This window comes from Rutilus rutilus (genome assembly GCF_951802725.1).
Source record: "Rutilus rutilus genome assembly, chromosome: 5".
Classification (NCBI taxonomy): Eukaryota; Metazoa; Chordata; class Actinopteri; order Cypriniformes; family Leuciscidae; genus Rutilus; species Rutilus rutilus.
Genome location: NC_140213.1, coordinates 43,542,450 through 43,559,714, shown reverse-complemented (window position 1 = coordinate 43,559,714; position 17,265 = coordinate 43,542,450). Strand labels below are relative to the sequence as shown.

Below are 17,265 nucleotides of genomic sequence, written 5' to 3'. Positions count from 1 at the left end.
AAACAAGTGAAGTCCGATTCCTGAAAGAATTACACTGAGTCGTTCTTTTGAGTGAATCAAACACATACAGAAAAACAAATGAACTCTGATTCCTGACAGAATTACACGGAGTCGTTCTTTTGAGTGAATCAAACACATACAGAAAAACAAATGAACTCTGATTCCTGACAGAATTACACGGAGTCGTTCTTTTGAGTGAATCAAACACATACAGTAAAACCAGTGAAGTCCGATTCCTGACAGAATTACACTGAGTCGTTCTTTTGAGTGAATCAAACACATACAGCAAAACCAGTGAAGTCCGATTCCTGATAGAATTACACAGTCGTTCTTTTGAGTGAATCAAACACATACAGTAAAACAAGTGAAGTCCGATTCCTGAAAGAATTACACAGAGTCGTTCTTTTGAGTGAATCAAACACATACAGCAAAACAAATGAACTCTGATTCCTGACAGAATTACAGAGTCGTTCTTTTGAGTGAATCAAACACATACAGTAAAACAAGTGAAGTCCGATTCCTGACAGAATTACACTGAGTCGTTCTTTTGAGTGAATCAAACACATACAGCAAAACCAGTGAAGTCCGATTCCTGATAGAATTACACAGTCGTTCTTTTGAGTGAATCAAACACATACAGTAAAACAAGTGAAGTCCGATTCCTGAAAGAATTACACAGAGTCGTTCTTTTGAGTGAATCAAACACATACAGCAAAACAAATGAACTCTGATTCCTGACAGAATTACAGAGTCGTTCTTTTGAGTGAATCAAACACATACAGTAAAACAAGTGAAGTCCGATTCCTGACAGAATTACACAGAGTCGTTCTTTTGAGTGAATCAAACACATACAGCAAAACAAATGAACTCTGATTCCTGACAGAATTACACGGAGTCGTTCTTTTGAGTGAATCAAACACATACAGTAAAACAAGTGAAGTCCGATTCCTGAAAGAATTACACTGAGTCGTTCTTTTTAGTGAATCAAACACATACAGCAAAACCAGTGAAGTCCGATTCCTGATAGAATTACACAGTCGTTCTTTTGAGTGAATCAAACACATACAGCAAAACCAGTGAAGTCCGATTCCTGATAGAATTACACAGTCGTTCTTTTGAGTGAATCAAACACATACAGTAAAACAAGTGAAGTCCGATTCCTGACAGAATTACACTGAGTCGTTCTTTTGAGTGAATCAAACACATACAGCAAAACCAGTGAAGTCCGATTCCTGATAGAATTACACAGTCGTTCTTTTGAGTGAATCAAACACATACAGTAAAACAAGTGAAGTCCGATTCCTGAAAGAATTACACAGAGTCGTTCTTTTGAGTGAATCAAACACATACAGCAAAACAAATGAACTCTGATTCCTGACAGAATTACAGAGTCGTTCTTTTGAGTGAATCAAACACATACAGTAAAACAAGTGAAGTCCGATTCCTGACAGAATTACACAGAGTCGTTCTTTTGAGTGAATCAAACACATACAGCAAAACAAATGAACTCTGATTCCTGACAGAATTACACGGAGTCGTTCTTTTGAGTGAATCAAACACATACAGTAAAACAAGTGAAGTCCGATTCCTGAAAGAATTACACTGAGTCGTTCTTTTTAGTGAATCAAACACATACAGCAAAACAAATGAACTCTGATTCCTGACAGAATTACTCTAATGAGCAGGTTATTTAAAGTGAATCAAAAACATAGCGCAAAGCCAAAGCAGTCCAAGTTCCCTAACAAATGAATATGAGCAAGTTATTTTTAGTGAATCAAAAACATACTGCAAAACAAGTCCGACACCTGAACGAATGCGTCTACTGAGCCGGATCTTTTCAGTGAATCAAGCACATTCCGTTTACAACTAACTGTGAAGAATTTTGAATCAATACTTTAGTTTGTTGCAAGTTTACTATTATTTAATCCAAAGTCAAAGCCGATTTTTAATTGCATTTATGTCAAATATGTATTCCTTACAAGTACTAAAGAATAGTTTAGACCTGGTACCATATTCTGTAGGATTCTGTATGGTTCTCAGTAAATTCTTTTGAATTGCTCTGACATAACATACAGGCCAGGGGTCGCTATTAATTGAATTCACTTTATTTATTTTTTTATTAAATGAGCGCTTTAAAATAACAGCCCTAACCGCTACGCTTTGATGTTTCTTCCCAAAACCCATGAGATTCCGGTTACGGGCCCCCTCGATCATTCAACACAAATGCAGGCTCCCTCCGGCCCTGGGCCATCCTCCTTTCATGATCAGAGCCATAGATTTGTATACATGTATTATTCATGAAGTTATCTTTTGTACATGTCTGACCAAGTCTTTCCTTGCACACTTTAATCTGAGTAATCACTAGTGAGTTACGCATCTCTGCTCTTTCTTTTCGGTTCCATGGGGGACCAATTACAGGCTATTAAGGGAGAGAGACAAGACAAAGCCACGACGAGGCGGGGACAGAGATACAATCGTGATTTATAAGAAGCTTTCATGGTGCGACGGCTGCTTGACAAACACCCGGATATAGTTTGTTGTTGCTTCTACCATCTTTTCCCTCTTAAATTATTCATGCTGCTCCACTAAAAATTGGTAACATAAATAGAGGCATCAGAGCCAAGCCATTACACCACACCCAACCAGACCGATCCTGAGAGAGGACTCGAGAGCCGGAAAACAAATTTCTGCTGTCTTCTTAGAAAAACAGCTCAGGGTGTGAAGAATCGGGAAAGCTCTTATTATTTCACTCTCCGTTTGGATCACCCTAATGCTGGAACTAATGCAAGCGGAGAATTAACGTGCATTAGTTCCACTGAAAGATAGAAACTAAAAGCACAATGTTTTTTTTATTTTACAGACATCATTTGTTTCAGAGTAATTTACCCCGAGAGACTGTGAAAAACATTGGAAACATCTAAGAAATGTAAGTCCATACATCTTTGACTTCAGTTTGTCTTCTCAATCAGCTAATGCTTTCGAACATCTCGGCTTAATGCACGCAACTTTGCAGATGCTAGAGGACGTCGTTTGAAAAGGGGCTAAAGAGTTTCCGGCTTAAATAATTCAGAGGGTTCTTTAAGCGTCAGTTAGTCGATCATTCTGAATGTCCCCTTTGTCCTTTTCAAGTAAAACCGTGTGGCATCCTTGCAAACCGCTCATGTCGTTGCATTGCAGTGTTGTTACCCTCGATACCGCAGAGAGAGAAAAAGCCTCATCCGCTCCCTGGACTCTGATCAACCTTGGTGACAAGATTGATGGCTGAATAAAACTCACAAACGACCGGACATTTTTGGACTCTCGTCCGCCCTAGATCCCCAAACGACAATACATGCACATACATAAACACACACACACACACACACACACACACACACACAATTTCCCCCTCCGGCCTTGTCCTGACACACCTCAGGTCGCAAAGCTGCTGGGAGATTCAAGTTTGACTGACAGGCAGCCATTTTTCTTTCGAGGGGGTGTCAAGGTTACTTTCCTTTTCCTCTACGGCATGCACAAAGTTTAAAATAAAAAAAAAGACAGACAGATCCGCAGGGTCCTGCCGAGAGATATGGCTTTACAATCACGACTTTATAATCAAAGCTCGGGATCAGACAGAACAGGGCAGGGAATACTGCATGCTAAACCGCTTTATCATAAAAGTTTTATTTTCTGACAAATGTCACTTTAGATTCACAGCACTGATTCTCGAGTCCTGGGACAAAACGGCAACCACGCTGGAAAAAAAATAAAGGTTTGTGTGAAAAGGATCAGAATGCTCGGAGGCATTCACCTGTGTTTAGGTGCAATCTCTTGCCGTTTCTCTTGTCTCACAAAAGGAGTTTTCCCCTGCCTATAACTCTTTATGGATCAACACTGCTAGATACATCAATACATATTGACCAATTCCCTTCAAAGATGGGTTTAATTTAGACCACAAGATGCTTTCAAACTGATTTTTAGCTCCATCTATTCCCATATTTTGTACACCACACGTCTATTAAATTCAATAGGCAGTTTTTGTTGTTGCCAAATATAGAAGCTACTTTAAATGCAAAATAATTTCTTGATAATTTGTGTGACGGAATTGGCATATGGTTTGCTATAAAGCACAATTACTTACACAATTTCCTTCCTTAATTATGCAACTCTACAGAGCCTGTGTATATATATATATATATATATATATATATATGGTAACACTTTATTTTAATGTGTCCTTGTTACACACGTTACATGTATTTACTATAGTAATAACTCTAAATTATGCATAATTACATGCAATTAACCCCCAACCAAACAGAAAAAGAAAAAGAAATGTAAACATGCATCTATCTACCCTACACACACAATTGTGTGTCCATTTGTCTCAAATACAGTCTATCATAACCCTTATTGATCCTTACAGTCATGATCATTTATGTTATAGAGAGAATTTTAAACAAGATGACTGTTCTTGTTGCATGTGTTTAACATAATGTAATGTGTGCAAGATTCAATTTAAGACCTTTTGAGATAATGATGAAAAATGTAAATGGATTTTAGAAAATCTATATAACGTTTTAATGGTGTATTGTTTCAATTATTGTAAAATAATGTTCTTCGGAATATATAGATGATCTAAGCAATTATGTCTCATGATATATGCTAAATTACACAGCAACCATGCAATACATTAGCAGTTAAGTCAATTATTTAAGGACCTTAAATATTTCATGGGGAAAAAAACATGAGTTTAAAGCTTTAAAGGCAGACTGATTCATTCATATATTGTGACCTTAATATATTGACTTTGGCAATACCTTTCCTTTCAAATCCTTTAAAAATGAAAAATTTCTGAGAAACAGGTTTAAATGTAGCACACCTAGTCCAGGGAAAACAGGACAAACAAAGTGCATTCTTTCCCAGGGTTATTCTGTTATAGCAGCGGTCTCTCTGCCTCTATCTGTCCATGAACTTTTGAGTTCATCTAAAATGTAAATCATCTCAGTACTCAGAAATCTCGAGAGAGAAAATAAAGAGAGAACAAAAACGACAAGGAGAGTCTTGAGAAGTTGACCCTGAGAGGATGAGAAAAGAAGACAGGAAGAATGAATTGCCTCATCAATGCTTCCATCTCTAAGAACTCTCTTATTAAAAGAAAAAGCAGCAGCCTGAACCAAGGCCAAGCTTTGCTGTGCGCCTTTTATGAGATCAGATGAATGTTCGGTTTATGGAAATTGACAATCATGCTGTTCACCAAAACATCTGGCTTGCAAAATCTGCCTTAACTTCCCAGTAACCATCAATTCCTTGGTGCTTTCATTTTTATCTCAATTAGAAATGTCAGCAGGGAAACAATTTTGATAGGGTTATCTATATTCATTTAACCAAGTGAAAAGGCTTCCCGTTTACAAATAAACAGCCTTCCACTCGGCTTTAATTAGGAATGGATGTGTTTGGTACTAGAAAATATTTCTCACCAGGGATGGGAATCAAAGTATAACAGTTCTGGTTCTGAAAATAGTTCGTTTTAATGAATACATATTTGGAAATGAAATGCAATTTCATTTCCAAATGATGAAAAATATCAGTAATAAATATTTTAATTTAAACCATTTAGGTGTGCTTAGATAGACTTTTTAGTAACTTTTCAGTCATTTTAGAGGCTGCATAAATGCTATCCAACAACTGGCTTCATATATTAAATGACAATCCTAAATAAACAACATACTCGCATATTTCACTAATTTACTATTAAAAACACTAATTAAAATGTGTAAAAACACTTATTAGTTGTGTATGTTGACTCAAATGAAACCTGGTCACGATGTATGTCTTTGATTCACCCCAAAAAAATCGTTTTGGCTGCATCCGAAATCAATACTTCCATTAATTGATCAATACTCAATAAAAAACAGTATGTGACAAAAGTAGTATGTCTGAATTCACAGCACACACACAGTGCTGGCAAAAAAGTCCCCGGATGACCTCCTACTTCTGGTGAGATTCTGATGGACACTTCACTATCCCATGAGGCCACGGGAGAGGCTTTGTGAATGACAGTTAAGTGACGAAACTGACGCTGGCGAATGTATGTCCGGATTACATTCATAAACACATTAATACTATATAGAACACACTTTTTTAGCGGTCACGGAGTAATAACTTATTCAAAATAAGCACCTACTCAAGAGAGTTTTCAATTTTGAATGCAGCTACACTGTTTTTGATTCACTAAAAAGCTGCCCATAATTTGCTTGGGAATCGGATTAAATTGGTTATGCTGTTTCATAAGAGTCATTCATTCTGTAATTGGACTACATTGGTCTTATTCGCGCTGTAGATTCAATTGTGATTGATTGAGTATTCCCTCCACATCGGCAGAACCCTGCAAGTGTGTGATCCAAACGAACACCGGTATTTTTTACAAAATGGAACAACTTCTGAATAACAGGTTCTGGGTTCTTTTCAGGGCAGGCTGGAGGGTTCATGAGGTTTGTGAGCTGTCTTAAACTGTATGTTTTTGACAGTTCAATTTACTCCTATGGCGACAAGAACCAGGCATGCTTGAATGTCTGCGTAACAAACGCAGAACACCCAATGCAATGCTTCACACCACTCACTTCCTGTGGGCATTAATTTGAAGCAAAGGCACAGTGTGGCGCTCCCTGTCCCTCTATTTAAACAGCTCAACCGTCAGCCTCCCTCACCCACTCTATCATATGAAGCCCAGCTGATGTAGGGTTTCAAACTTCTACCACTGGGAAAGGCATATTCATCCACTCTCTTTGTTTGGCAAATCTCCTGTGGCCATGCTCTCCCTCCTCCTCGGAAACAGTTCCCGCTGCTTGCTTATTTATATGTCCCTTACAATCCTATTAGAGTGTTTATAAGACATGGCTTTATGATTTCTGCTATAATTCCGCTAAGAGGTTTTGCATATTCATTCATGTCCTTTCAAAGTGGCACACAAAGAATTATCATATTATGAAGTTGACCAAGAAATACAAAAGGTTATGATGCACACCCTCCTCTATACATTAAAGGGCTAGTCCACCCCAAAATGAAAATTCCGTCATTAACAAAATATCTTTTTGATTAAATCTGAGAGTTTTCTGTCCCTCCATTGACAGCTACGCAACTACCACTTTGACGCTTCAAAAAGTTCAAAAAAAAGTAATCCATATGAATTGGTTTAGTCCAAATCAGATATGAACAGATTGAATTTAGGGTTTTATTCACATATACACATTCATCAAGTCACACATTAGTTGTGCTAAACGGAAACTCAAGCATTTCCCCTTATCGTGCGAGAACTAGGGATGCGAAGGCGAGGACATTTTCCCATTGGTTAATCGATGTGTGACAACACCGGTAATACCGGTTTCCCTGTTTTCCACCTCGCTTTTAATCGAATTAGCAGCAATTCGGGGGCGGCAATTGCTTGAATGCTGGGTTCGTTATTATCCTTAATGAAAAACACAACAACAAAACCGTATAAAGTTTTACATTCCGCTTTAAAACCAAATCTTCCGCCATCGTCTTGTCAGTCAGCTCACCTCACTCTCGCCATGTGATTAATGAAATCTGACTCCTGCTGCTGATCTGTGCTGCGACTCTCGATTAGCTCACGCTGAATTGAGCAGACGCATTCAGTTTTTAAAATGAACTGTCTGTACTCTTACTAAACTAAATTCTTTTTAATACTGTAAAAATAAATCTAAATGACGGTGGGGGGCAGTGCCACGACTATTGCAGCAAGCCTAGTGAGAACCAGTGAGGTGCATTCTTGTGTTACGCAGCATGTTTGAGCTTTTGCAAGAACCAATGAGGTTCATTCTCATGTTACTCAGCATGTTTGAGCTTTTGCAAGAACCAATGAGGTTCATTCTCGTGTGTCAAGCAGGTTCGGTTGAGCTTCTGTTTATGTTTGCTGATCAATCTGACCTCATCTGCATGTCTGTTTGCATAGCCTACTAACCAATGTTGGACTTCAAAAATGAGCAGGCAAAGTTTGTCCGCACTACTTTATGAAATCCTTTCCTTTGACCACTGAAAAACAAAAGCAATAGCCTCCTCCAGTGAGTTTTTATGTGTTGCTGTGTGTTTGCTAAGGTTGCTATATGTTCTCTCAGACCAGCACCGCTCCTTATGTGGATACACATCTACCGACATACAGTACTGTAACGATACTGATAAAAATGTGTTATATATCACACAAAATTTGAACCTGGGAACCTTTGCACTCACAGCAAAAGCTTACTTACTTCAAATCCAGCAAACCTTTAAAGTGCAAGATATAAAGCTGATGTTATCAAATAAAAAAAAAATTTCACTAGCTCACTGGAGCATTTGAGTTCATCAGAAAGAAACGATGTAAACCACAACTCCATTAAATATGCTATTAAAGATATTGTAAATTCTTTGCATTTAGTTTCTAATCATAATATTAAATAAATAAACTGTCGACATTCCGATCTGACTTGGAAATTAGCAAATGCCATAATAAAACCCCATCTCGAGATCACAACCTATTTATGTGTTAAAAGAGAATAAACTTTTGTCTAAACATACATACTGTCTGTCTGGTATTTTTTCCTCGATGGCAAGTTGGCACAAATGCTATAAAACAGAAGCCAGTTAGAACAGAACATGAATTTAACATCCTACAATTACATTATGTGTGACTGTTCACTGAATAAAACAATGTTTATATGTCTTTTTTGTCACAAATTTGTTCCACCGTAGCGATGTTTACATAGTTTCTGGGTTAAATGCACATGGAACACGTTTACATTATGCTTTGGACAATCAACATTCAACCAATACTATAATATGTTTGGATGTTTTACATAGCCTACTTTTTTAATGAAATCCAGGTGCTTTAATTAGTTTTATATTTGTCGTGGCAGAGCAAGGTTCTGTTTATTGCTAATTTACTTTGTGACTGTTTGACATCCTGCTCGGTTGCCATGGCATTCTGATTACGGTATGCCTCTCGAATTTCAATTTTCACTTTCTGTCAAGACAAGAGCTCAGGACAACACCTCTCTCCACTAACCTCCAATCTACCCCCATCTGCATGCATATCCTCGCACTTATGACATTGTCTGTGCATCTCAGGAGAACCTCTCTTTCTGATTGGCTTATCTCATCAAAGCCACCGTCCCACTTCAAACATCACACTTGCATAAAGAATATGGCTGATCCTACCGCAGAAAACAGTAAGTGCTAAAAAACGTTATATTCCTTATTAATGCATACAGTACTATGTAGGTGAAGCTGAATAGTAATGACATTTTTTACTTCACACATTAAAGCAATATTACAGATTCAAGTCAAGTTCCATCAACAGGATTTGGCATAATGGTTAAACAACAAGGTTATGGTCATTTTTAGAGGATTTTAAAGCATAAATGTGAAGCTTATTATTTTATAAAAGCACTAACATCAAAGGGATAATTCAACCAAAAATGAACATTTGCTTATTCACCCATCCAAAATGTAGGTGATTTTTTCTTCAGAAGAACAGTAAAGAAGATTTTGAACTGAAACCGTGGTCCTTGGTGATTCGTACAATGTGTACCGTCACTTTGGGAGTGAAAAAATGACAACTCTCTGAGTGTTTGACATGGTAATGGATATGACAATGTTGATATATTTGGTCTTGGCGGATAAGATCTGCTACAATGCTGAGCCAGTACTGCTCTCTACAGCTAATACACACACGACACACGGCTGTGAGCAAGTAAGACATGCTGCTGCTGCTGTACAATATAGCGTACATGAATTACCCGTAGCAGATCTACACAGGTGGAGCTGGGGAAGGTGAAGGGTTTCTGAAAGCGTGCTGCACTGCTGAGGCAAATGCTAATCAAATATTTGAAGGTTGAGCTGCGAGCTCATTGGCTACTGATACAGCAGGAACCAATCAGATGTGCCCTATAGATAACGATGTGATTGCCTGCACCATTGAGTTTCATTACAGAACTTTGTATATACAGTCAAAACAAAATGAATACCCGTGGCTTCTGACGATACATTGAGGTCTTATGAAGCGAAGCGATTGCGGAGCACATTCAGTCAAGCCAGTCGAACAAAAAATATTACGATATCTACGGTAGTCTGTGCAAAAATACAAGATTTGAGGTGTTTTTCACTCTGCGAGTCTTCAGCAATACCCGCCTTTCAATTAAATAACACCAAAGCCTCTTAAAGGGATAGTTCACCCAAAAATGAAAATTCTGTCATCATTTACTCACCCTCAAGTTGTTTCAAACCTGTAAGAATTTCTTTTTCCTGCTGAACACAAAAGAAGATATTTTAACCCTAACCCTAACCCTAACCCCATTGACTTCCATAGTAGGAAAAAAAAATACTATGGAAGTCAATGGGGTCCATCAACTGTTTGGTTACAGACATTTTTCAAAATATCTTCTTTTGTGTTCAGCAGAAAAAAGAAATTCTTACAGGTTTGAAACAACTTGAGGGTGAGTGAATGATGACAGAATTTTCATTTTTGGGTGAACTATCCCTTTAAAGAAAATATGTTCTTCAGAAAAAAATTGAAAACAACTTAATATTTTCCAAATTGCACTTAGGAACATTCTTACATACTTCTTAGAATTTATCTTAAGAATTTTCTTAACTTCTTTCTTAGAAGATATTCATGAATCTGGCCCCAGTTTCTTGAACAGACGCTTCATTTACCTTCATAAGACCTCAACGAGTCGTCAGAAGCCACGGGTATTCATTTTGTTTTGGCTGTATATGTTTTTTGACTCCAAAAGTGATGACAAACATTGACTTGCATTTTACGAATCACCAAGGACCACGGTTTCAGCTAAAACAAAATCTTCTTTACAGTTCAGCTGAAGAAAAAAAGCCACCTCTTGGATGGCCTGATTGTGAATAAATTAACAGCAAATTTTCATTTTTGGGTGAACGATTCCTTTAATTCTTCTATTCTGTTTTTACAGTTGCTTTAGTGCCTAAAGCATTACGTTGTCATGATGACGAAGTTTGAAATAGGATATAACTTTAAACAGAAGGTTATTTAGCAAGCATATTTTACACTAAAATTAAGTTAACACACATAGGCCCGGTTTCACAGACAGGGCTTAGATTAAGACAGGATTAGGCCTTAGTTCAATTAGGGCATTTAAGTAAAAAATATTACTGGTTGCATCTTGAGACAAAACAATGGCACCGACATATTTTAAGTTATGTTAGTGCAAGTTCCTATCAGTTAGAACAACTCAAATGTATATTTTAGTCCAGGCTAGTTTAAGACTTGTGAATCTGTGAATCTGGACAATATTGTGTAAGTCTTGCGGTTATACAATTAAGTGAACATTTTAATGTTTGCAAATTGGTCCAAATTCATTTTTATGGTAATTAACATTATGGCAAAATTGTTGACTGAGCTTTACTTGCACTGAACCCAGAATATTCCTTTAATATACATAAATCATGCCCCTTCATCTGGGTAAAACATGAATTAAAGAAATCTCAAATCATAATGCTAAAATGTAATCAGAATTTCTAATAGAGATCTCCCAGTGCACATAGCAGATGTGACTTGAGGAGAGAAAGAGGTCTGTAAGGTGGCTGCCATGCATCACGCAGGTGAGCACAGAATAATGTTGGACCTCTTCCATTTACTACTCACGATGCCAAGCACTCTGGGCGCGGCCACGCATGGGCACCTCTGGATCTGCCAGCAAATCTGTTCTATTCTCCAGCCTGGCACATGCTCTTCTCCACTCTGAACGCAAGATATAGCCACGGCAGTTTCTTATTCTTTAGAATCTATCAGTGACATACAGGGAGACGCTGTCAGATTAAAGCGATTGCGTCAGGATGGATATTTTGAGAACATTTTCAGATTTCAGAGGTTTAACCCCCCCATGAAGCTGCCGAGGAAGATAAGAGGGGGAAAAAAAAAAATGGGAGCAAAAGAAACATTTCTTCTCAAACCACTGAAAAAGTTTCAATCGCATGCAACTGGGTTAACCTGAATTAGAAACTACATTGTCTTAGTTTACCAAAAGAATGACGCACAAAGCGACATGTCATTCTCACTACTGAACAAATCGCACAAAAGCGAGAAAAGCGCATGACCGTCACTCATCAGCGTGTTCACTGCAAATCCTGCCAGTACACTCGCAGACGAGAGCGACTCCTATCAAGGGAACAATCGCGGTTGCCATGGCAACCATAAAGCATCATTCAAGGTCATTATTCACACAAAGCAAGAATGGAATATTTTATCGCATCCCAGTAGCCAGAGCGCAAGGATATCAGCGGGAATGTTCAAGCCATTAAAACCATGATTTATGGGTAATGATCGAGCACGGCTACGAGACATATGACCCCCTCCCACCAGCCACCATGACATCGATCCACACGCACAATGAGTTTGTCTTCCCAGTCATTTTCCGACATGACACCGCCGCCTCCGAGGCTTTGCCTGATAAAAACAAAAGATGCAGGCTTCTGCAGGGGAGAAAAAAAGCGCACATGAGCAATCACATGACCCATCCGCCAATCTTGATCTAGGTTTAAAATGGGAGTTCCCAACCTTTCGTCTTACATTTATACCTCGGCAAAACGCTCTTTTTGACATTTCAGTCACTTCACTGGAGGCAAAGTTTTGGCAGAAGAGGCTGCCACGGTTCCCTACATCAAAGTTGGGAGTCATCAGAGAGAGAGACTGCGATCCTGAGGGAGACGCTGCAGGCATGCGAGCGGAACTGAAAAGCACTGACAGTTGTAACAGTGAACTAAGCCACTTGAGCCGGGAAACCAAAACCCAGAGCCACAATATAGAGGATGTGATAAAGAGACGTTTAACAACTTATCCGTGCAGATGGGAAAACTTTTTACGGTCATATTCTGGAATTGATCATTCAAACAAAGCTCATAAAAGAAAGCGTTAAAGGGGTAGGTCATTATGTAAATTATGTCATCACTTAGGCTACTTACCCTTTCATTTTGTGTAACACAAAAGAAGACATTTTAAAACGTCTCAATGATTCAGTTTTCATATATAAAGTCATTGAGGTCCAGTGCTGTTTTGAACCCGACTGACTTTCAAAACATTTTGTCTTATATACAACATATGCATACAGGATTGAAAATGGATGAATAAATTATGACAATATTTTCAGTTTTTTTAGGTGAACATAAACCGGACAAAAGTTTAAGGTCTGTGAGGTTTTTAAATGTTTTTCAAAGAAGTTTCTTATGCTCACAAAAGCAGCATTTATTTGAATAAAAATACACTAAAAGCAGTAATATAGTGAAATATTATTACAATATAAAAAGGTAACTGTATTTTAAGGTGACGTAGTTACACGTTACTACATACTTACTATGGTATTAACGGTAAATTATGCATAATTACAGGTAACTAACCCTAACCCAGATAATTAATAATTACTTAGTACTTATTGAGCAAGTACAATGTAACATCGTCACCTTAAATCAAAGTGCAACCAAAATATATTTTCATATTTCAATATATTTTGATTTATTTCTTGTGATGCAAAGACTTTTTAGCATCATAACTCCAGTCTTCAGAGTCACATGATCCTTCAGAAATCATTCTAATATGATGATTTGCTGCGAAAGAAACATTTCTTAATATTATCAGTTGTGCTGCTTAATATTTTTGTGGAAATCACGATCTATAACTGTGCTGAACATAAGTTCAGTGGTAGTGTGTGTGTGCGTAGTGTGTAGCTATGTAAAACCTCTTTAAAAAAGAAATAAATGACGCAATATTCACAAGAATTCTGTGAGAAGTGTGTGGCCTTGTATGAATGCATAAACAATTCTGAAACATACAGTGATGTATTACCAAAGCAATGATGTATGGAGCGTAACACGCACACACAGCGATTCTTATGCAAACCTACGGGGGTGAAAATTTATACACGCAGGAATAGTCATTTTCTTTTACTGTTTGAGATTTACTATGTTTTATGAGTGTGTGGCAAGGTCATGGTTACCCTTTCAAATGAAGTTCCCAATTCATTCATCAGCCATAGCCTGACCTATTCATCATCCAAGTGCACAGGCACGCCATGCACATGTAGCGGTGGAAGAATTCAATTACTTCAAATAAGCAACACCTCATTTCATCTAAAGCCATTTTTGCGCTACTTAAGAGGCTCTGATGAAATCGCTCAGTACAGTTCTGTTTGGAGTAGGTTTCCCCAAACATCAAATGCTTATGCAGCATAATGTAATCATCTCTCTGTATAAAATGCTGAATAGTACAGCTTTGCAGATTTATACATGTGTAGTTCAATACACTTGTCTGTTGAGCTTTGCAGACCAGTAAGCAGAATTGATGAAATGTTGGTGTAAATTGTGAGAAAGCGTTTTTGCTGTTGGCGTGAGAGCGGTTTACTGCTGAGCAGGGATTCTGGATATCTAAATGAGAGCCACGCAAACATATTTTATGACCATGTTTTTCACCAAAGTATCTGAAGGAAGTCGTTTAAAAATTAATGGAAACATCAAAAAATGTAGCTCTACACTCTTAAAATTTAAAAACTAAAATTTCTATACTTATAATAAGTGGGAATGAATGATAGATACTCTATGCAACCGTCTCTTCTACATGTTTTATGCACTACAAAACTCTTTTAATTCTTGATATATATGCGATTTTATGGGCTATTTCTCTCCGAGTCCATGATCTTTGAAAAGGTAAAACTGGCCAAAAGTGACAGACTCATCTTCATCTTGTACCCACGAACTATAAATCGTGTGCTAGATTAGCTAGTATAGCAACAAAGCTGAATATGATGTTATATAAACACAAAAATCCCCAAAAGAATAGCAGTCAAGGATCACCAAAGACAACTGATGACTGAAACACACAGGAGTCTTAATGATGCTCAGTCTGAGGGAAATCAAGGGAAATTAGGGCAAGTGTTATTTTTTTTTTACACCACTTGAGTCATTAGGTTGTTGTTTTCTGCTCCACTGCACTGTATCTCAATGGTTGAGAGTGTGACCTTGTGCCAAACGTCTGGTCTCATGGCTTCGGATAAAAGTGTCTTCTCTATATGAATGAAGTATAACCGCAAGTAATAGAGTCTGGAAATGTAAAAGGAATATGTATTAAAAACAATTTCTCTGTACAGTAAACATCATCATCCAGTGTGACTTTCAATGCAGTCACTTGGGTTTGTATAGAAAGATTCATGTCCGGATTTGAAAAGGTATTTCAAATGTGTGTTTGACATTGTCCTAATGAGAATCTGGAGATGTGACTCACAGACACTGGCCTTGATAAATGTCTTGCATTAAGAAAAAGCAAGTGAGATTAATTTCTCTTCACATTATAAAACGACCACATTAACATATTTTATTCAGGCTGTGCCTTTGATTTAAGTGTATAATGTTTAAGTCTGAATAATAAACTTTGATCAGAGAAGGATCTCATTTAAAACAAACACAAGAAATGCAACTAATTTTAACGGGGGGGGGGGGGGACTATGTAAAAATGTTACAATAAAAACACGGTAAATGCAAGTTGGCTTACAACATATGATGAGAAATGATATTATAATATTAAAATCAGAAAATATGACAATGCAAACCGTTAAAATGAAAAAAGATATTTTGTAATTATTATAAACGTAATGAAAATACTTGTGTTCTGGCTGTAATACTAGGCTATGTCTTGTAATAGATGGTTATACAACCAGGTGTTAGTTGTTCAAGTAGCTTGGTATATTAACATTATATCAGTTATCAAAATATATGGTTATGAACTGTAAAATATCCAGGCACCAAAAGGCCATACCGTTCCAACAGAATGCTGGATATCTGGCAAGCACATCTGCCAGTTTTTGTTTCATTAAATGATTTTTGTACAATGATGCTTTTGAAATAACTGTTACATACCAGTGGTAAAGAGTGTGCGTACAAAAACAATAACTATATCAATGTTTGTATTGCAAGCGTGTGTACTCGAGGGCCACTCCCTGGACAAGTCTAAAGGGCTCAAGTATTTGCAGAACAAATAAGATTTTAATACGCGGTTTAATTCACCGAAAAAGAGCATAAAGATCACCCCACAGATGACAAAGTCAATGTTCAAATCTTGGCTGAATGCTCACTGACCTTTCCCGTGCTCTGGGTTCAGAGAGGAAGAGGCACAGCTTTATCAGTAGTTAAATTAATGATCAATCCTTGAAAACTCCCTGACTCTGCAAGACTCCTCCTGGCTTTGCCTTTCTTCTCTCTTTATTCCTCATCTCAGATTCTTCCCCTCACTGCATTAACACACACACACACACGTTCTGCAATTGCACAGGCATCCCAAAGCTCTGACTGCCACAAAACTTGCTCCTTCCCATTAGCCACAAGCCCCTGCCACATTTCCCTCAGTCCGTGTGCCAGAAAGCCAACGTCTCTGTTTTGTCTGCAGCACAAGCCAAGCCCAGAGCAGAGGCAGGAAAAAGTTGAGCTGTTAAGCATCTTTCACCTCGCTCTCTGTGCTGTCTCAATCACTGTGCTTCTCTCTTCGCAGGTTTTTAAGCACAGACAGAGGCTTTAACAGTAGCACACATCACTGTGGCTGTCAAAGATGAACATAATCAGCTATTGTGTGTCCGCGACAGACAGACCGATGTGTGTGAGGGATAACGCCGGAGATGTAAATCTGCTCTTACCTGCTGTTGAAGCTTAACGCAGGAAGGAGGAACAGGAGGTAAACGGCTCCGATGAATTTCATTGCTTTGTCTTGCTCTCATGCACTCGGTGTCTCTTTGCCCCTTTTTCTCTCGATCGCTCGCTTTTCCCTTCTCCCTTTCTCTCTCCCTCTCCTCGCTGGCTCGCTCACGCGTTCTCTCTCTCTCTCTCTCTCTCTCTCTCTCTGTGGTGCACACACGCGTTAACGCAGGCACACGCTGCACGGCAGACAGATGCAACGCTGCAAGCGGTGTGTGTGTGTGAAAGTGTGGGGCTCTTCGGCTTCAAATAGCAGGGACAGGGAGACGGACGGATTTATTAATGGACAGAAACTAGGGTGCCGGGGCGGGGGGGGATCCGGAGAGGAAGACTGGAGAATGATTTGAGGTGGTGAGGTGATGTCAGCATCAAGACAGCCAGTGGCTCCCTGTCTTTCTTTCTCTTCTGCGTTCCAGTGCGAGATGAATACCTGCTGGTTTGTCCCACATGATATCCATCTGTCTTGGGACGGGGCAGGGCGATTATCTGGGCTAGAGGAGAGCAGGGTTGCTCCGCAAAGACCAAATTAAT

General features: G+C 38.4%; 1 protein-coding gene across 1 annotated transcript in view; it reads right to left on the bottom strand.

The window, feature by feature from the left end:
• Positions 1–16,988, bottom strand: part of luzp2 (leucine zipper protein 2) — a 114,999-nt gene extending 98,011 nt beyond the window's left edge. Inside the window, exon 1 of the mRNA XM_084409193.1 lies at positions 16,677–16,988. Within this exon, the coding sequence (XP_084265319.1) occupies positions 16,677–16,738 (62 nt within the window). The 5' untranslated portion in view covers positions 16,739–16,988. The remainder of the gene's footprint in view (positions 1–16,676) is intronic.
• Between the last annotated feature and the right edge of the window lie 277 nt (positions 16,989–17,265).